A 21,223-nucleotide genomic window follows, 5' to 3' on the forward strand; every position below is an offset into this window, starting at 1 on the left:
AGCTCGGACCCTGGCCCCACCCCCCACTGGCCTTTGTCACTGTGCACTGTGCCCTGACCCCTCCGAGCCTCGGTTTCCTCACCTGGAAAATGGGACTCCTCTTCTTGCTTCATACCCTTAGACAGTATTTGCAAAAGCCCCTGGCAAGCGGTGGGTGCCCACGAAATGCTATCGGGACAGGTTGGGGTAGATTAAGAGAGTCCCCAACAAAGTCTGACTTTCAATCCAGAAGACATTTATCGAGCACCTACTGTGTGCCAAACACTGAGCCACGTGGCTGGTGCACTTGCCTTGAGGTTATCTGGAACGTTGGTTAGCTGTCCGTGGAGGCTTGGCTAGTCCCCGGTGCCCTGTCCAGAAGCCAGCTTGTCCCATCCCGAGTCGCGAGAGGAGGTCCCCTCCGCCCACCTGAGGGAGGCGAGGAGAAGAGGCTCCTGGCTTTGCCTTCCACGCAGACGATCGCTTCCCTGCCCTGGGATGCCCACCATCTGGGCGGGGGCCGCTTGCTCAGGCCCTGTCCTGGGTCTCCCCACAGATGGAGGCAGCACCGTACACCGGCCCCAGCCCCTCCCGCCGTCCACCATGCACCAGGGGGGGCTGGCCGCCGCTGCTGCGGCCGCCGACACCGGCTCTGCCTACGGAGCCCGCCACAGCTTCTCCAGCTACTCAGACAGCTTCATGAACCCGGCGGCGTCCTCCAACCACATGAACCCCGTCAGCAACAGCCTGTCTCCCCAGGTAGGTGGTCTCGCCAGACTGGTCCCTGGGAAGCCGTGGGCTCCGGGGCCCCTCGAGAGAGAGAGAGGGTTAAACTGGGACACGGGGATGCCCCTTCCACCCTGGCGGGTCCGGACTCTGGGATCCTGTGCCCGGGGTTTATCTTCAAGCTACAGGCCTGGGTGCCCCAGCGGGCAGATACAGAGAAAGGGTTTCCCTGCTCCCGGCCGCCAGAAACAAGCAGATGTTGCCGTAGAGATGCACTCCTGGCCCGACAGCACCCCCCCACCCCCAGAGCTTATGACTCTGGCCCTCCGCCCACATCATGGCTGTTTGGGTCCTTAAAGTCGGGCGTTTTCAGATGGCGCGTGGGTGGAAGCTTTGTACCGTTTCCTATGGGAGGCTGAGTGGGGTTTGGGCTTTGTTCTAGAACCAGGAGTCCTTCCTGGATTCCATCCTGTACTCCATCTCTTGCCTTTCCCCAGGAGTGACCATTGCATGAGAGGCAGGATTGCATCCTATTGGTAGAGAGAAACGCGGCTGGTAGAACTGGGGACTCTGCTCCCATTGGGTCTTGGAGCTCATTAGCTCACGTGTGATTGGTTGCCGGTCGAGTCACTCGTTGCTGGGGCTGTTAGAAGTGGGGGGGGACACCCTTGGATCAAGTTCAAAGACATGGCTGAGGCTGATGGTGGTGGCTGGTGGTTTGGGGAGTGGGACGTGGTGACCCTGGCCGTCCTGGTAACTTGGAGGAGCTGATGGGTTCCCTTCGGTAGCTACGGCTGGCTCTCAAATATCCACGGAGGAAAGGATGAAGTCCAAGGCTGCCATTACTCTGCCTCCCGCCTTCTGAGTGTGGCGCAAGCTTTTCTGAACAGCTCTGGTTCCCGAGGGGAGGTGAAGGCTTGAAGAGGGTTAAATCCCAGCGCCACCGCTCAGGGTGTCAGGGAAGTTAGCATCTCTGAGCCTCAGCTTCACCCCCATTGAACTAAAAAGTGATTAAACCAGGTGTTGCCAACCACCTTCTAAGAGGGTGTTCTCTGTATTCCACATGCTAACTGGCCAAAACCTTAGCACAGAGCCTGGCACAACAGAGGGGCCAAATAAACATCAGTCCTTCTGTCGACCCCTCCCCCCCGCAATTGCCAGGACGATATAAGTAGTGTGAGAACCTTGTTACTTGAAGAAGAAGCGGGGCCAAAGGGAAGGTCCACTACAGCCCCCAGGCTGTATCCGTCTAGCTTCCTGCCGCTGTCAATAAAACTTTATTGGAACATAGCCATGCCCATTTATTTTACATGTTTATGGCTGCTCTGGGGCTATAACACCAGAGCTGAGAAGTTTCAAAACAGACCACATGACCCACAAAGTGAAATATTTTACCTTTTTTTTTTTTTCCTACAAGGACTACCTGGCTCTTATAGGGAAAAAAAAATGCCAAGCCCTGGTCTACAACCTTCCCAAGAATATTAATTTTCTGAATGTTTTGGGTCCATCCTCGTGTGCCTCTATTAGTGAGTGCGGTGAAGAGCTAACTGCGTTTTTGTCTCATCATTTATTTGTGGGTGAGATCCCTTCCCCTCTGTATGCCTCGATTTCCCCATCTGTGAAATGGGGATGATACTAAGCGTCTGCCTTGTAGGGTGGTTGAGGATGAATGAGCTGAGGGGCATAAAGCACTTAGCCCAAGTCTGGGGCAGAGTTTGAGTGAGTCGCCGAATCCGGAGCTCCTAACAGTGATGTACCTGTCCTCTTGGGGCCAACATGGGGCCAGGTGACCAGAATGTTCTCCCGGTGGAACCTAGCTGGCCTCTTTGGGGTTCAAGGCCGTGAATTCCATGTCATTAGTATGGAGGACAGAGTGGCTGCGCTAACCACCCAGAGTTAAGAGACAGACAGGGTCCCAGAGCTGGCCGGGCGACCCTGGCTGCAGAGACCCGAGGTACCCAGGCCCGAGGATGCCGTCCAGGCCTTGCTTGCTTGCGGTAGGAAACAGGCTACAGAGAGTCACTTGGAAATCTGAAGAGGGACGTTGAGGTTATGTGGGCCAGCCTTCCCACTCTACAGACGGGGGCCCGGGACATGCTGGCCGGGCTGGGGCCGAGAGTCCAGGGCCCCTGGCTCACTGACCACTGCTCCTTGCAGTCCCCCTGGGCTGCAGTTTCTCCCCAAAGCGGCGGTTTTGTCACAGGGCAGAGGAGAGACGGGCATGTAAGGGGCGCTTGGCTTCCGGAGCACGATTCGGCAATGAGATGGGTAACGAGGGAGGATGTTTCAGGCGCTGTTCGGGCCCAGAGACAAGCCTCAGCAAGGGAAGGGAAACGAGAAAAAACCCCACAGCCATTACTGTAAAGTAGACAGTAGCCCGGCCTTCTCCCTGCCGGAGCGGGACCCCCCCCTCCTCCCAGAGACCCCTTGGGGGCTTCCCCCACCCTTCCGGCGGAGAGGCTGTGAGGATGTGATGGACTGGGCCAGCTCCGCAGACGTGCCCAGAGGTTCCCACCAAAGGTGTGAAGACGGATGGAGGGTCTGACAGGGGCAGAGGGGACCGGGAGGTGAACAGCTGCTGGCAGGGGTGAGGGGGGCCGGTGCAGGGTGAGCAGGCGGGCAGGCCGCGTGTGCTCCTGGCCGTGTGAACTGCCGGGGTTAAGCTTCGAACACTTCCTGCGGGAGGGGGCAGCGAGGGCGTGTTTCTGCGTCTGTACAGAAGCTCCTGGTATTTGTGATTCCCCAGGGGCTCCCTCCGCCCTCTGGGCAGGCCAGTTGCACCCCTCCGTGGTGTCGGGAGGGGCCGGGGGACGCGTTCTCCACCAGGACAACCCTGCTTCCCAGGTCCTGCCCCCCCCCACCCCGCCAGCAGGGAGGGGCGAGAGGGCCGGGCCGGGCTCTGTCTGGGCTGCCGCCCCGTCACCCCTCCCCCGAGACTGCAGGTCGGCACCCCGACCACCCCAATCGCCTTGGCCCTTGTTCTTACAGAAGCCCAAGGGGGGTGAAGTTGGGGCTCTGCTGAGCACCTGCTTATTACACTGGCCAGTTTGCTGCTGGCTGGAGAAGCGCCCCCTCCCAGGGCCTGACCCGGTCCTTGTCTCAGATCCACCCCGGGAAGTGGGGGTTGTCGAACCATAGAAACTCCATGGGGAGACTGCCTGGCGGAATCTCCTGGAGGAGCCTCTGCACTGAACCCTGGCTCTCAGGTTAACAAGCACTTAACGGGGGCTGACTGTGTGCCAGGCACTGTTCTGGGCACCAGGCATCAAGGACGAAGACCCCTGCCCTCCCAGAGGTGACAGTATAACAGACAGACCATCATACATAATAAGACGGCAGGCCGTGTGGCGTATCTGATAGCGCCGTCGACAAGCTCAGCTACACCTCTGAGCCCATGTGACTCAGACTCTGTTCTGAGACTTTCCCATATGGTGAGTACCTTGTGGCACAGCCAGGCTTTGGCCCTCATCTCTAAAGCCTGCGAACATAACTGACACTGCCCCTCTGCCTCAGAGATGCCCATGCATTCTTTTTTTTTTTTTTTTTTTTTTTTTTTTTTTTTTTTTTTTTTTTTTTTTTTTTTTTTTTTTGGAGATTAGCCCCAATCTCCAAATCAGCAAGAGGAAATCATGTCCCCTTCCGCAGGGTGGAGGGGGGGAAAGCGCATTCAACCCATGTCCTGTATGAGAGAACTGAGGCCGGGGCCTCAGGTTAGGGGCCAGTGGGCAGAGTTGAGTCACACGGGCAGAGGCCTTCTGAGAGGTTTAGATAGTAATGAGCCCAGCCCCTCAACTACCTGCGAAGCCCAGCTCTACAGGATCAGGGAGCCAGCCCTTGGCACGTGGGCATCCCCAGCTTCCAGGGTCCCCTAGAAGACATACAAAGAAGACAAATACAGGTGACCCTTCAACCGTGTGAGAGTTAGGGGTGCCAGGCCCCCGACATGGTTGAAAATTCACATATAACTTTTGACTTCCCCCAAAACTTTACTAACAGCCTCCTTACTATTGACCCAAAGCCTTACTGAGAGCATAAAGAGCCTGTTAACACATTTTTTATATGTTCTTTTTTTTTAAAAAAATTTTTTTAACATTTATTTATTGTTGAGAGACCGACAGAATGCAAGCAGCGGAGGGGCAGAGAGAGAGAGGGAGACACAGAATCTAAAGCAGGCTCCAGGCTCCAAGCTGTCAGCACAGAGCCCGACGCAGGGCTCGAACCCACGACCCACAAGATTATGATCTGAGCTAAAGTCAGGTGCTTAACCGACTGAGCCACCCAGCTGCCCCAATATTTTATATGTTCTATTTTTTTTACACCGTGTTCTTATGAGAAAGCAAGCTAGAGAAAAGAAAATGGTATGAAGAAAAGCATACAGAAGAGAAAATACATTTGCAATGCTGAGCTATATTTATTGAAAAACTCCCTGTGCGTGGCGCTTGGGTGGCTCAGTCGGTTGAGTGCCCGACTTTGGCTCAGATCATGATCTCACGGTGCATGGGTTCGAGCCCAGTGTCGGGCTCTGTGCTGACAGCTCAGAGCCTGGAGCCTGTTTCTCCCTGTCTCTGTGTCTCCCTCTCTCTGCTCGTCTCCTGCTCATGCTGTCTCTGTCTCAAAAATAAGTAAACTATAAAAAAAATTTTTTTTAAATCCTCCCTATGTAAGTGGTGTTCAGGGGCCCCTGTACTGCCCGTGAGACCTCGTCTCTGGGCAGGCTTGTTAGGGACTAGGACTTGCAGACCCCCAGCCCGCTCCTGCGCCTTTTCCCCAAGGCTGAGGTCCTTGGAAACTGCTCTTAGGAAACAAGTCAGGACAGCTTAGGACAAGAGGAAGCTTTCGCGGCGTGAATTACAGTGAGTAATCTGATGGCCGCCATGGCTGGGAATAGCACACAGGGCACGCTGGTATGCAGGAGTGGTGGGCAGGGGGATCTAGGGGACACCTGTATGTAGGTCCCTTAGGATGTCTGCCCTTAGGAATTCCCCAGTCTGATGGGGGAGGCACAGCCATCCAAGGGAGAGAGCCCAAAGGGGCTCCCGGTCAGGCAGAGGAAGGACTCCGCCCATCCTCAGGGGGGCTTCTGGCTGGAGGCTCCGGGCAGGGGGCCCTGTGCTGGGAGCACCTTCAGGGTGTGTCCCTGGGGTGGGGGGGTGGGGCCGTCCTGGGCCTGAGCTTTCTTCTCCCCGGAACTTTTTCGATGCAGATTCTATCAGAGTGAGAAGTGGAAACTTCTGGAAGCCCAGACGGGAGAAAATTGCCCCAAATCATAGTTGGCTTAGCAGCAAGGCCAGGGCCGGCCCGCCAAAGCCCCAGACCCCCGAGCGGAGGGCTCCTGCCGCTGCGTCACAGAAAGGGGATGTTCCTTTCTTGCCACCGTGGCTCACTTTGCTCCTTCGTAATGTCCCACATTCATTGTGTCCTTTGCTCCTCACTAGAGCTTAATGGGAAGGAACCCGTAGAAGGGATTTACATATTTACGATTTCCCCCAACTGAACTCATGAAAACTATCCTCTGCGTGTGCAGTGCATCACACGGCCGCGGTCACAGGAAAACAAGGCTTTTTGTCCTTTCGGGCTCCTTGATGTCTTTGTCTCCTTTCCCTCTTTTGCCCGGAAGAAATTACCTGTGATGGCTAAGGTGGGGTAGATGCTTCCCGAAGGCCGGCACGCATGGGGCCAGATGCTTTAGCTCCTTTCGCTCGCCAAGTCTTGGCCATTATCTTGTGCCCTTCATTTTACAGATGAGGCAGCTGACTTGTCCAGGGTCAACCATCCATCCGTCCAGGTGCCCACCATGTGCCAGGCTCTGTGATAGGTTCTGGAAAGTGACAGAGCCTGATTGGAACGGGCTGCCTCTGGAGCCCACTATGCTGTCCTGTGGTCTCAGGCAGCCCTCCCCCCGCCCTCCCAGCCCCATCCCCCTGAGTTTCACCCTGTGGCCCATCAGGCGAAGCTGAGACTTGCAGCCACATGCGTAGTCAAGTTCAGAGTCCAAATCATCAAGCACTAAGCTTCCCCTTCCTCCTAAAACCAGCAGGAAAAAAATCTCAAGGCTTTATTTAATCTCTCTATGAAAAGGGGTCCCCCCAGTGGTTTGCCACAGCAGACTTTTCTCCAGGCATCACTTGAGGGCCCCAGGGAGCCAGTCCAGCAAGGAAAGACACTCCACCCACTGAATACTGCGGAACATTCCCATGGAAGCACTCTGTCTCTGTGAAGTCATTCAAGTGCCCCAGAAACCCTCCCCTTGGGGGAAACGGGCTCAGAGAGGTTAAGTAACTTGCTGAAGGCCACAGAGCAGCCGAGTGGCAGAGACGGGACTCTGACACAGATCTGCCCGACCCATGAGCGATGTCGCGCGGTGACCCTCCTCAGGATCCGTCCGCGGTGCCCCGCGTGCGACGAGCCCTGGGAACCCCGGTGCTGCACCTCTTCCCACTTCCTCCTTGTGTTTTTTTTTTTTTTTTCTCTTTATTGGCGACACTGCGTTTATAATAAGCATTTAAAATGAGTCTTGCTGGACCAGGGAAGAGGAAGGAGGAGGGAGTGGGAGATTTGTAGGCAGGAAGATGGGGAGGGGGATGGTGGGGTGTTAAATAGCCCAGAATTTTTTAAAAACTGATGCAAATCACTGGTAGGAGAGAAAATTATGTGCAATTACGTCCTGATATTGGAAGGTTTTGCCTAGCCCAGGCAACAAGATCTCATTAACAAGCAGAAAATAAGATTGAAATGGTGTGTAAAAGAGCTGAAAAATGAATTTGAATGCTGCGTTTGTCCACAATTACCCCCTCCTTCACACGTATTTTATTGCAATTTTTTTATTATTCTTAATCTCTCCATTCCTCAAAGCAGATTGGGGACATCCTGGCATTACCAGGGCATCAGGAGGAGGTGTGGAGGATTTCCCGCTACCCTGAAAGGAGACCCTTCTCTCGCACATTTTCCAAGGTTGGGTTTTGGAGGGATCAGAATTCATTTCTCCGGCTTAGTGGGTTGTAGGAACACGGGGCTTTAACCCCAGCCCCCAGCCGAGTGAGCGCTCCTCTGCGCCCCGCCCGGCCCTTCCTCCTCCTTTCTGGGCTCCTCTTCTGCCTCCCGCTTCCTTCCCTTTGCCTTCTTAGGATCTCTCCCAGGCTTTCCCTCCCCCGGGGTCTCTCCCGCAGCCCCCACCCCCACCCCGAGTAGAAGGAAGCGTGGGGGCTAGAGAAACAGCTCGGGGCTGGAGTTCTGGTTCTGCCATTGTCTGAGTTGCTGTGTGGCTCTGGGGCAGCTTGCTTAACCTCTCTGGACTTCATTTTTCTGATCTGAACATGGAAGTGATAATCCCTACCTCTCAGGCGCTGTGAGGATGAAGCAAGAATTCAGTAAGGTGCCTGGCACATAGTAGGTGCTTAAGAGATTCGAATCCATTCTTTATTCCTCGCCCTACCTCTGCCCCACATCTGTGCCCTGGCCTCCTGCTCCGCCTTACCCCTTTCCTGTCTCTTCCATCTCTTTCCCCCTCCCCTTCCCTCCCCTCTCTCCTACCCTCCCTTCCATTGGCTGGAAAATGCCCCAGTTGGTTTCCAGTCCGGAACAATGTAGTGTGTACCCCTGACCCCCCGTCCTGGGGGCACGAATACTGGGCGAGGAAAACACAGGACGCTCTGCCCACTTGGGCCCTGGGAAAGGATGGGCAAGGATAGAAGACGTGACTGGCTCAGGTTGGAAGGGCATGGCTCTGACCCGGAGTGGTTTTCCCCAGGATTAGGGAAGAGCTGAGTCACCCCACCCACCCACGTACCCATTTCTCCCCATGACCAACGGTGATGGTGAGGGGGTCAGGGGTCAGCTGGTGGGAAGGGCCGCAGCCTGTGGCCAGATTCTCTTGGCCCTGAAGTCCAGTGGCATTCGGCAGCATCTGGCCTCCCCGGCTGGCTTTCTCCATACCCAGTGATCCCAGAGACCCTCTGCCCCAAAGCCACGTCCGCCCACCCATCGCCTATCACAGCCCCAATCAGGGTACCAGGCAGGAACCTCGGGGAGTGTCTTCTCAGCTCATCCGGCGACCCCACACCCCAGGCGCCCTCTGCCCTTGGCTCCTGGCCAGCCCAGCCCTGGGTCAGGGATGAGCTACCAGGCTCGGAGAATCGGCCCGGGAGGGGCGGAGGGGGGCCGGGCATCCTCGAGCCCTGTCAGCCCCTGGAGGGATTGGCGCTGCCAAGATCCTGCTCTCACATCCCGCTTTGCCTTTGTCCACAGTTAACCTGCCTCAGTGGGAAAAGCTGAGTTATTTCCCTCCCGGCAGCTCCTCGCCAAACAAAACCACCTGCTCACGTCCATCAGGGGCTCAGCTCCAGCCCACAGGGGGAGGCCTGGACAGAGCCCCAGCTCCTGTGAAAACAGACCCTTGTTTATTTCTCTGCCCTGCTCTCTCCCTTTTCCTGGGTGGAGCGGCCGGGGTGCGGGGGAGCGGGGGCGGGAAGGCGAGACTGGGATCAGGAACTTTCCAGACTCTGCTGTTGAGGGAGGCAGGTCATGCCTATGTCCAGGAACTGGGCCAGGGGGGGCGGGGGGCAGTGTTTTGCTTCTAGGTGACTGTAGGGTCTTTTGATCAATGAGGGAGAAGAGGGTAACCCTGACCCTTTCTCCTTTCTTAGACGACCAGGTGGGATTCTGGGAAGATAGCCTCTTAAATCCACACCCCTGAGGGGCGCCTGGGTGGCTCAATCAGTTAGGTCAGGTTGTGATCTCACAGTTCGTGGGTTCGAGCCCCACGTCGGGCTCTGTGCTGACGGCTTAGAGCCTGGAGCCTGCTTCGGATTCTGTGTCTCCCTCTCTCTCTGCCCCTTTCCCACTCATGCTTTGTTTCTGTCTCAATAATAAGCATTAAAAATTTTTTTTAAAAAGTCCACACCCCTGAGTCTGGACAAGAGGGGTTGAGGGCTGCCCCCAAGGGCTGCTCTGAGCCTTTTTTTTTTTTTTGGTCCACCATCAAATCATGTGCAGGGGTCTGGACAGCACACCTTGAGAAGGTATGGGTGGGAGCTTCCCACAGGCAGGTGCTCCGTGTACTGCTTGATGTCAGGGACCACCCTCTTTAGTAGGACCAGAGGCCCGATGATTCGTGTTGGTACCACACGGAGCTCAGTGTCTGGGACATACACAATAGGCTTCCAGCCACCAGTGCTGAGCCCCCAGGCGTGTGCAGCCTGAGGACACACAGCTGTGCTCTGTTCCCAACAGGATTTTGAAGTTTCTGTTTGAATGTCATTACCTACAATTCCCTTCATTACCTCGTTCCTGTTATTCACACAGCACATAGGGAGCCTCAAAAGAGAAATGTACATGACCGTCTCTCCCTAACCAAGTATATTTCGGGGGCAGGGGGAGACAAGTCACTCCCCCACCCCACGCCACCAAAATTGTTGACAATTTAGTGGGATTTCTGGCCAGTGAGAACAGGAAGTGCAGATGAGTCTGGGGAAGGAAGGGCATGGTCACAGAAAGCTTCCTGGAGGAGTCTCAGCGGGGAGGTGAGATTTGCTCAGGGGACAATCTGGGAAGGAGTTGGGGGTTGGTGCAGATAGGACAGCAGCAAATCATAAAGAAAATACTGAAACAGTGTCGAAAGCAGATACATGAGAGACAAGCGCAACAATCATACAAACGGGAGTTCAGATACCACGTTCTCTTCTCACTTGCTGTGTGACCACAGACAAGTTCCATGAGCTTTCTGAGCCTCGGTTTCCTCAGCTGTAAGATGGGGCCGATCCTATTCATATTGCTGAATTATGACAAATAATGAGACTGTGAAACACCTAGTACCATGCTGGGCATACAGTAAGCACTTAATATGTGACAGTCTTCCCGTCTCTGCTTCTCCTTGCCCTGATTAGAAATTGAATGAGCGATGTCCTTTCTCTAGCCATTTCCTTTTTGGGACAGGAGGTCTGGCTTAGCCCAGGCCGTGCCCACTCACTGATTGGAAAGTCAGGAGATCTGAGCTCCCTCTCCGCTCTGCTTCTCACCCGCTGTGTGGCCTTGGTAGATGCCTCCCCTCTGGGCCTCAGTTTCCCTATCTATGTGAAGAAACAGATGGACCAGTTGCTGGTAGGGGACCTTCCCGCTCAGAGTCTGAGATTTCTGTGGGTTCTTCGTACAAGCACATGAGTCATAGCCTCTAGATCCGCGGTCGGGGACTAGCCCTCCTGTCTGTCCAGCACCTCTTCCTCATGCTCACGGGGGCCCAGCCTGTGCCTTCTGGGCTTCCCGGCAGGCCAGGATGTTAGCCTTCCAGAGTTGCCTGGTTCGGTGGGAAAGAATGCAAATAGTGGATTTGTCCTTCTTTCTGATTAGTACGGGGGCTTGGAATGAGACAGCGCCGGCAGATAGAGGGGAAGAAAATGAGGAAGATTAGCAATTAATACTGCGGGCAGACTCGGAGCGGCTCAGACTTGTCCCTGGGGTCCCCAGCGGGAGGGAGGCCGCCGGGATGGCCAGCCACAGGACCTGGGGGGCCGGGCGGCACCCCGGGTAGGAGAGGCGGGTGACTTTGAGGGACCCCAAAAAGCCGCGCGCTTCCCAGGGCGTCATGTCTGCCGCTCTGTCTGCTGGGACCCCTTCTCCACCACCCTGTCCCATCTCAGAACCATGCCTGCTTACTCCTTAAGACCTCGCCGTCTTCCGGAAACCTTCGCTCACCCCCTCATGGTGGGCGGGTTGTGCTTTCCTTGTGCATGTATCACGTTGTATCGGTGTTTTAAAGGTACTTGTCAAACTAGACACACGTTACATCATAATAATCATCCTCTTTTTCTTGAGCACTTAGCACAGGCCGGATGCTATGCTAAGCCCATCACACGGATGATGTCCTATAATCTTTACACCATCTCCTTTGGAAGGGGAGGGCCTCTTATTTCTGTCTTGCAAACTGAGGGTGGGAACCAAGCAGTTTAAATAATTTGCCTGAGATAAATCGCTAACAAGTGGCCGGCCCTGGACTTGGGAACGGCCTGCCTGGCCCCGGAGACCGTGCTCTCACCCAGCACGTCACGAAAATGGTCCCTTGCCCACTTGCTGGTTGGATTTGGAGGGCCCCAAACATGACTCTTTGATCTCAGTGACTCCCAGTGCCCTAAGAGGCAGGGGTATTAAGACGTGGGCTCTGGGGGTCCCTGCGCCTGGTTCCAGTCGCCGACGTTGTCACGTCCTGTGTGATTCTAGAGAGGTCCTTCTCTGCCTCAGTTTACCCCACCATAAAGTGGGGCTAGCAGTAGTTTCCTTCTCCTAGAGTAGTCTGAGGAATAAGCATGTTGAGATTCGCAAAGCATGTCGGCATCTGGCACACTTCGGGGTAGCGATTTGCAGAGGGCGGTGTTGGGGGGGGAGGGACGGGGAGCTCCAAGGCCACGTGGTGAGTTGGGGGCAGGGCCAAGCCCCAGACCTCCTGTTGCAGAATTAATTTTCCCCCAGGGTCCCTGAGTTCCCCTTCCCGCCTCCTGGTCCAGGCAGCAGCCCTGCCCCAGCCTCGGCCCCAGGGCTGCCCTCTCTCCAGCCCCTCCCCACCAGCCCCTCCTCTCTCGCCTGGCCTCTCCCCAGCTGTGAGGGCTTCTCCAACACCTCTGGGAGTGGGGACAGGTGTGGCAAGCCACCGCAGGGAGTCATGCTGCAGGATAACAGCTGATGGGAGGAAACGGGCAGAGGACCCTGGGGCTTCCAGGAGCATCTGAATCTCAGCCAGAGTCTCCAGGAGCATGTTCCGGAAGGGCAGGCCGAGGGCCTCCCCAGCTCCTGTGTGGCCTTGGCTAGTCACTTCCATTGGGCACCTGTTTCCTCCGGAGTGACGAAGGCCAGCACTTCCTTCGGAGGGGGGACAGACTCTCTGGCACCCCCAGTCCAGCCAGGCTCCCCCACTTTCCTTCCCCTCCAGCCTGTCTTGCCTCCATGTCCCGCCCCTCAGTCCAGAACTTGCTCCTGGTCCCAGCTGTGATGTCTTCTCCGCACCCCTCCTCTGCTTCCTATGCCTCTCCTTTCTCCACACCCTCCCCTCCGTTCTCCCGGCCCCTTGCCCCTCACCCCATTTGCACCCAGCCTGCTCTCAGACCCCTTTCAGCCGTCCCCCCTTCTCTTGGCAAATCCAGCCCTCCTCCGCATTCTCTTTCCCTTAATCTCTCATTCTTCTCCACTCCTCCTCTCATTTCCCGATTACTCCATCTCCAGCCCCCCGCCCCCCTCCGTTTCTCCTTTCCTCTCGGACCTCGCTGGCGCGCTGGGCTCTTGGGGCGGGGGCTGGGCGCGGTTCGGGGGGCGGGAGGGGGGTTCTGGGTCCGGGGAGGACCCTCCCCGTGCTCCGCTGCTGCCGAGCGCCTTTGATCCATGGCCCGAGGCCGCCTGACAGTGGAAAATGCGGGGAGACAAAACCACTCAGTCAAAGTGATTCCCAACAACTGTCTTCCCGAGATAAGGACACGCTCGGGCTCGGCGGCCTGCTTAATTCCTGCTGCCCGGGCCAGGGTCGGGGAGCACGAGCCCGGCCGCCCCCGGAACGCTGCCCACCGTGCCAGCGACGGTGCGCACACCGTGGTGGCCGAGGGGACAGGCAGCTGCGAGCCAGAGCCATCGGTGGTCAGGGAAGCAGGCAGGAACTCCCCCACTCCCCTTCATTCTGTCCCCTTCCACCAATGCACTTGCCCATCCCTGCACCTAAAACACTGGCACCCTCCCTCTCTTCACTTAGCCAAGGCCCATTCATCTCTCTGGTGTCAGCTGAGAGGCCACTTCCTCCGAGAAGCCTTCCCAGACCGACCGTCCAATCTGGGTGGCCACACTGCCTCCCAGGGTAGCAGTTTGGGCTCTGAATTCTAACTTTCTGGATACTTCTCTCTCTCCCTAAAGCGAGGGCCAGGTTACACTGGCAGCCCATGGCTCCGCCACAAACCCTAGCACATAGTAGGGAGCCAATAAACAGCAGTGGGCGCAGCTGGACACTGTGAGCATTCATCCTTTGCCCAGCCCCATGGCACCTGCCTTCAAAGACCTTCCTTCCAGATAGTTCTGTAAGAGACAAGCAAGCAAACCAGGAGCCAAAAGCCTCCAGAGAAGAAGCGATATTCCAGACAAGGAGAGGGATGGGGGAGGGGGTACCTGTGACCCCCAGAATCCCGGCTGGGCGGCGCGGGCCACCGGGAGGTCCAGCTATACTTTCTAATCATCTTCCTTGGCAAACAGCCTGTGACTTGGGGGCTCAGGAGGTCAGCTGTTGTAAAGTAAGGTCAAAAGGAAACCTTCACAGTCCCATCAGAAACCTCCACAGAGCTGTCCGTCGGGGGCACAGAGACAGCCAGCGTGTTCCCATGGGAGGCAGGGTGTGGCCGTGACGGGGAGGCAGCAGAATTCAGCTCAGGACGTGAAGAGGAAGGGCTTTCCCCATCCTCGCCGGCTGTACACGGAAGGGGTAGCCTTGTAAACCACTGTTTGGGGGGAGGGCAGGGGAGGGTGGGTTCTTTGCAGTGTAGAGGGTTCAGTAGACCCTGTGGTCCTCAAACCTGTGCATCAGAATGGTCTGGAACGCCTGTGGAACATCTGGATCCTAGGCCCCACCCTGACTGGCTGACGCCGTTGATCTGCACCCGGGACCAGGAGAATCTATATTTTAAAGAAGATGCCTTCTGAGGCGGCCTAGGATTATCAAAGCCCTGGATTAGCAAGCGTTCACTTTATCAGTCTCCTGTGAGCACCTTGACCTCCCCTTTCTTTAGGAAGTGACCTCAGGGGAGGGTCTGTTTGAATTGAACTGAGATCCCTTCCCCACCAATGTTAGAAGGCATCCTAGAAATGGCTAATTTAATCCGTTGCCTCTTGTTACTAAGAAAGACACCCACAATCAAGAACTCCGTGATGAGCAGGGCTTTTCCAAGGGTACGAGTGGGTTTGGGTGTGGCAGCGGCCAGGGGCGCCACCCCTACCCCTGTCTTTCGAACCCTGCTGGTCTCTTGGGGCGCCCCCCTGCAAAGAGCATGAGGGCTCAGCAAGTGACCCTCCTTCCTGACAGTGGGTCTGATCTTGGCGGGGGGGGGGGGGGGGGAGGGGGGTGTCGCAGGATTAAGGTCCTGTAAGGGCCCTGTTAAGTGTCTTTCACAAAGGGCCACACCCAGGCTGAAATTGAGAGGTGATGCCCAGGGCAGAAGTTCCTGAGTTCCCCACGGGCCTTCCCTTCCCCACCCCAGATAATGCCCTCCCCCACCCTCAACTCCCCATGCCCTTCCCCAAGCCCCCTGGGTGCTGACCTCAGCCCCAGCTGATTCTGTTTTCCCGCTGTGGGGAGGTCCCACCCTGCTTCAGCCCCCGAAGGATCAGGAGTGAAGGGAAAGGAAAGGAATTGTTTTTTCAGTCCTGACGCCATTCATAGTAATGGCAATGACCTCCTCGATTTGTTTGGAACCTAGGGGCTCCATGACGCACTTTTGGCCCTATTCATGATCTGATCTTTGTAGAGTCCTGAGGGCCTAGAACCGTCATGCCTATTTTGTAGACTCAGAGAGGCGAGGCTCAAGGTCAGCGTCAAGGGACAATGTCGGAATCCAAAACCCATGTCTCCCCAGTGGCAGAGACTACACTCTCCTCGGTGCTGGGCCTGCCAGACCAGGCAGAGGCTGGTCTAGACCCTGGCTGCTCTGGGTCTGGCCTGGACTTCAAGTTCCCAGGGGATTCACGTGCTCGGGAAGGTCTGAGAAGCACTGGGTGAGATGCCCTCCCTGACTGCCCAGTCCTCAGAGGCCCCATATGCTCCCTGCAGCGACTCGGTGGGCCACCCTCAGCAGCAGAGGGAGGAGAAGGGAAGGGGCCTTGGAGGGGAGGAACAGGGGAGGTAGGCTGAGGTTACCCCGGCTGTACTGGCCCAGGGTGTGAGCCTGCCACCCTGCCTGGCGGGCTCAGCCCTGGCGCCGGGAAGTCCCAGAATTGATTCCAAGGGCGCCTCCTGCTGGAGGTAGGCAGGAGTGATGGGCAGAGAGGCAGAGAAGCGCACAGACCCATAGAGAGAAACGGGGGGTTGAGATGCTGGTGGAGAGATGGTCAGGGAGAGGAAGCAGCAGTGGCAGGGGGAGAGAGGGAGAGAGGCAGGGAGAGATAAGGAGAGTCCGATGGGGGGAAGCACACAGAGGGCTAGAAACAGGAAGAGGGAGAAGGAAAGAACGTGAGAGCAACACAGAGAGGGGTGTGCAGGCAGGGACGGGGACAGGAAGGGAAAGACAATGAGCAAACGCGGGAGGCCAGGGAGCAAGACATAATGGGCACTCAGGGACACGAACTTTTAGAAATGAGGGGGGGACAGGGAGCTGAGACAGGAGGGGGGCCCCGAGGCTGAATCCTAGCTGCACCCCACCCCCACCTTGTGCCCTTGGCTCCCTCCTTCTGCTACCCCCCGCTCCTTCCCCCACCCACAGTCCCGGTATCAGTGAGAGGGCTTTTTCCCAAGCCAAGGGGGCTGCCCGGGCCTGAACCCCACGTGCCATGCTCCCAACCCTGGCCTCCTCGTGGCGGGGGGTGCGGGGGGCAGTGGTTAGTCTCAGAGCCCCGGGAGCCTGGGGTGAGAAGTCCTGCCCTTTGGATGAGTGTTTCCCTTTAGTTTCAGATGCCACCCGGACAGGTGCTCCCTGTGATTAATATCCCCACCCCCGAGGCCGGAGACCAGCCCCTCCTTCCCAAGCCAAGCCGGTGGCCATGTGGGCAGCACAGGGACCGAGCCTTCCAGGAGCCCCCCCCCCCCCCCCCCCCCCCCCCCCCCGCCCCGGACCTCCTCCAGCCACCAGGAGCAGAGAAGAGACTTCTCAAAACCACCCTTCCGGCCGATTTTTTTATTCCAGTCTCTGTTTTCCCATCTGTGTGATGGCCTTAATGACCCTGCTGCCATGAGCAGGATGAGGTGTCAGCTAAGTGCCCAGAGCCCTTTGGAGTAAAATAGGGGAGACCTCTGGGCTCTGCTAGGAGGAGCCCCCCCCCAGCCCCAATACCAGAGCCCCTGATGGCGGATGTGGGGCACAGAGGAATAACTGGCTCTGACAGTGGCACAGGGAGGTGAACTTGACAGTTGTCAGGGTGTGGAGGGGACGGACCTACAGGCTTCAGCAGCCTGCTCTGCGCAGTGGCAGGGGAGGCTGTGAGTAGTTGGGGGTATGACCAGGTGGCTGAGGGACTGTGGTCAGGGCTGGGGACCATGGTTGGAGATGTAGGTTGGCTTTGAATCAGCCAGGGTTGAATGGGAGAGTTTTCAATAATAATGCTCCAGTGGGGAGCAGTGGCTACCAGCCATGTGATCTTAAGCAAGTGACTTGACCTCTCTGTTCCTATAAACCGTGGATGACAGCGGTACCGAGATCACAGGGTTGTCATGAGCAGCAAACGAGTTAACACACACAAGCTTGGAGCGCTGCCTGGCACGGAGCGGCACTGAAGAATTGCTCACCAGGATGACGAATGTCACGGACCCATATTTGGAGGTGTGATAGGCGCAGAGTCATGGAGCTGGGTTGTAACGGGAGATGGGGACCCGGGCTGGCGTTGGGGTGCGGGCGTGTAGGACGGAGCAGGGACTCCATTCCAGCTCCCGTCCCCACCTTGCCCAGCCCCCTTCCCGAATAGCAAACCCATGGCATCGCCTTCCCAGCCTGCAGCGCCAGTGAGAGAGCTGCTATCTCTTCCCGAATCTCTCCGGGGCCCCGGGGACTAAAGCGAGACAACTTCTCTCCGCAGCCGTCCCCAGCCTCTTGTTTGTTTGGTACGTGGGAGCCGTGGGCACAGTTTTGCTAATTTTGTGACTGCCTTTATCAAATGGGGATTCACAGGCGCTTTATCCTCGATAAGTGGATTAGTCAGTGAACTAAATAAGACGGTGTGGGATGCGGGGGCTGCTCTGGAGAAGATTTTTGTTTCGCAAAGAATGGAGTCTGCGTTCCCTGCCCTGTGCAAGCAAGGCAGGCCGGGCAGCGAGGTAGCTGGAGGGCCCTCCATGCTCCTTCTTCGCTGTCCCAACTCGTGGGAACTGTGCGTGGCGCAGCCAGGAAGTGGGAGGGAGGCCAGGTCCCCTGAGGACAGGGCCTCTGGGTCCCTTCCTTCCTTCCTCCTCTCGCCTTCCGCTCCCATTTCCTTCCTCCTTCCTCCAAACACCCCCAGAAGCCTTTTTTTGCTAAGTCCTGTGACTCCAGACACAGGTGAGACAAGATCCTCACTTTTATAGACAAAAACCACAAAAGGAAACCCCCAGGCCCCCAGACGTGGTACCAGGACGGGACTCTGCTTGCGCACCCGGCCTCTCAAACTTTTCTCCAAAGCACCCCTGCTCACCGTCGAGCTTGGTCTCTGGGGGCTGTGGGGACGCACGCAGTAACCCAGACGTGCACGCACGTTTGTATTTTTTGCCCCTGTGCGACCGTCTCTGTCGCCCGCGGTAACGGAACAAAGTAGCATCGTGTCGGGTTGACTCGCCAGGAAGTTGCGCCGTGTTCGGCTGGCGACTCTGCCCCACCAGGTGATGCTGCACAGCATTGTGGGTGTTGGGACCGAGCCGGGGCGGGGGTGAAGATGACTTGGCCGTCTGGGGTCTGGGCGACTGAGAGGGTGATGGCGTGGCTGCCTGGATCAGGGGTTGGCCGTGTGGAGGTCAAGGCCAGGAGGCAGCCAGGAGGGTGCCCAGGACGCTGGTCAGGGCCGAGATGTGGATTTCAGAGACCCCTCCCTGTAAGACCCGCAGGTAGAATGATCTGTTCAGGGAGGGAGGAGGAAAAGGTTGGGGGGATGCTTGGTCCAGCTGTTGCCCTAGAGCCGGATGAGATGGGGGTGGGGGGAACCAAAATGTTTTCGATTTCCCTCCCATTTTTACTATGAGTGGCCAGGAGCTCGAGGTCCCTGTCCTGTGTGGCAGCGGGAATCCGGTTGAGGGCGAGGGGAGGGGAGCAGAGACTAAGAAGGGAAGAAAAGGATGGAGCAGAGCACTCGGGTCCCCAGCTGGTCCTTAGCAGCGTCCGTCCTCCCCAAGCTGCCTCCAGCTGAGTGTGATTTTGCTATTTATTTACATGTAATTATTGCTATGAGGTGCAGATATTAACGCTGTCAAGAGCAATTTGCTCTGACATTTTTCACTCGCTCAGTGCCCCCGCCGCTCTCGATGGAGCCCAGGGCTCTCCCTGCCCGGGCCGCTGAGCGCTCGCTGGCCCGGCCGGGAACCACCCAGCCGGCAAAGAGTAGCGTCAGCGAGCTCACCCGGCTCCTCTGCAAACTCATTAAGCTTTGAAATTGAATTTGGTCCAGGAGAGGGCTGGCTGGGCCCCGCTCCACCGGGCCCTGGCTGGCTCAAGGCCTCCCTGCCCCGCCTCCCTCGGAGAAAGCGGGGCAGGAGCTGGGCAGGCCGGGGCAGGGGGCTGGCAGAGGGCAGCTGGTGAAGACGGGGGACAGTCACTGTCAGAGAGGCGGGTGTGCACACAGCCCCAAGGCGGCCAAGGGCACAAAGTTTGGCCATCACGGCTGGCACCCTCTTGCTTCTGTTACCCGATTACCCTACCGGAGAGCTGGGCAGCCCTGACTTTGCAGGACATCACTGCGAATGACAGCTGTCCCCACCTAACAAAGAGGCTTTCCTAGGGAGTCGGGCAGCCTTCTTACCCGGGATGCCAGGGGGTCGGCACCATGGGGGCAGGAAAGGTGCTTAGCTGACCCTGCAGTGGGCCCCTTAGGTAGATGCTAAAGGGAGAATTGTCTTTGGAATTAGACCTTCTGAGTTCACGTCCCGGCCCACCACTTACTGTGTAGACTGGGGCCAATTACTTAGCTTCCATGAGCCTCATTTTCCCAACCTGTAACAGAGCAGCCAATACCCATATTCCTTTGAATCTTAGACAATTTGATGCTGGCCCTTCCTTGATCTTACCAGAAATTGTCAACAGGAGCTTCACCCACAGCTCTGTCCCTATTGGTACCTGACTTTTATGCTACAGCCGCAGCAAGGCATCACGGATGATGGTAAAATACATTCTGATTTCGGGAAGGTTAAAGCGCCCATCCTTCTGACTGCCGTTGTAAGGCACGAAGGGCAGTACTGCCTGCCCATAGTAAGTGCTTGGTACACAGTAGGTGCTTAATGATGATACCTTTGATCAGTTGTCCTTTGGAGACTCTCAATAACCGAGGGCCATTTTCTAGAAAAGGAAACCAAGGCTCATTCATTCATTCATTCATTCCATCCGCTAGAGGGACTCTGCCTCTTAGAGAGGGGACGTGGGGCCTGAGCTATCATGGTGGTGAGTCCTTAACGCATTGTGATATGTGCCAGCTTGTCCGTCCAGGTACTAACGAGGCCTCCCTGCCACCACTCACTCCCTGCCACGGCCAATCTGCGTCCTCATCTCTGGCAATTACCAGTGGGGAGCACCCCCCACGCCAGGGGGGCTTAAAACCCTGGGCCTCCCCACCCTCCTCTTCTTCCAACCTGGGCCCTGGAGTCCAGGAGGCCCCCCCTCCGTCCCCCCTCTCAGCCCTCCCACCCCTTCCCTCCCCTCGGCTCAGCCAATTAGGCCCCTGACACCTGGAGCCACTGACAAACTGTTTCTGTCACTTGCTCTCTGTCTTTCATTAGAGCCGCAGAGGAGGGGGAGCGGGAGGGGAGGGGAGGAGATGGGATCTTTCATGCTTAGTAAGGCCAGATACATTAATTACAAAACGGCCATTTGCCGCGTGAAAGTGTGCTAATTAAATTTATGCAATCATTATCTTTAAATAGTCATATCTTTCCCAGCGATCGGCCCCTTCCTTCTCCAACCCGGCTGCCGCTCAGAGCGGTGGCTCTAATCCCCCTCCGCCATTATCGCTCCATCAGAGAGGGTCCCTGAATCCCACCACACTGCGCTAGCTCCTCCCACCGCACCCGCTAGCTCCAGCCCCTGCTGGGGGCCAGGAGCCCTTGGGCTCCTCCTGGCATGGGCACCTTCTAACCCGGAACCACCCAGGGAGGGGATGCCAAAGCCAGCCCCCCTCCGGTGCTTCTAGATGTTTCTAGATGTTTCCAGATTTTGGAGGTTGACATCTCATAGAGCAAACACTGGAAGTGTGTGTGTGTGTGTGTGTGTGTGTGTGTGTGTGAGAGAGAGAGAGAGAGAGAGAATGAATATCTTTAACTTCTTAGACAACCAGTGAGAAGTCTTCTGTCCATCCCCCGTCCCCCCACCCCAGCTTCCAGACGGTCTTTAGCAAGGCCTCCAAGGACCCCTGGGGTGGGGAGCGGGCTCTGAAACCTGTTCAGTTGAGGGGCTGGCATGCATGTGCCACATGACCCCTCCATGTATTCTTTTTATTCACTCTCTTCTATGCCAGACCCTGTGCTGGGGATAACAGATAAGTTCATTCATTCATTCATTCATTCACTCAACCAATATTTGTTGGGCACCTACTATGTGCCAGGCACTGGGACTAGAACAGCAAGTCTGCCCCCAGCAGCCCTCGGCCAAATCCAGGGTCAAGGTCAGGCTGTGCCCAGGGCAGAAGGCAG

The 21,223-nt window shown here is 56.8% G+C and overlaps 1 protein-coding gene across 2 annotated transcripts in view; it reads left to right on the forward strand.

The window, feature by feature from the left end:
• The window catches only part of PAX7 (paired box 7), a 96,051-nt gene that overhangs the window by 59,694 nt on the left and 15,134 nt on the right, over positions 1–21,223 (forward strand). For both annotated transcript variants that reach the window (XM_039229061.1, XM_039229062.1), the window contains exon 7: positions 536–738. In XM_039229061.1, coding sequence (XP_039084992.1) covers positions 536–738 — 203 coding nt within the window. The remainder of the gene's footprint in view (positions 1–535; positions 739–21,223) is intronic.

Source organism: Hyaena hyaena, unplaced genomic scaffold (genome assembly GCF_003009895.1).
Source record: "Hyaena hyaena isolate Hyena2069 unplaced genomic scaffold, ASM300989v1 scaffold_35, whole genome shotgun sequence".
NCBI classification, from domain to species: Eukaryota; Metazoa; Chordata; class Mammalia; order Carnivora; family Hyaenidae; genus Hyaena; species Hyaena hyaena.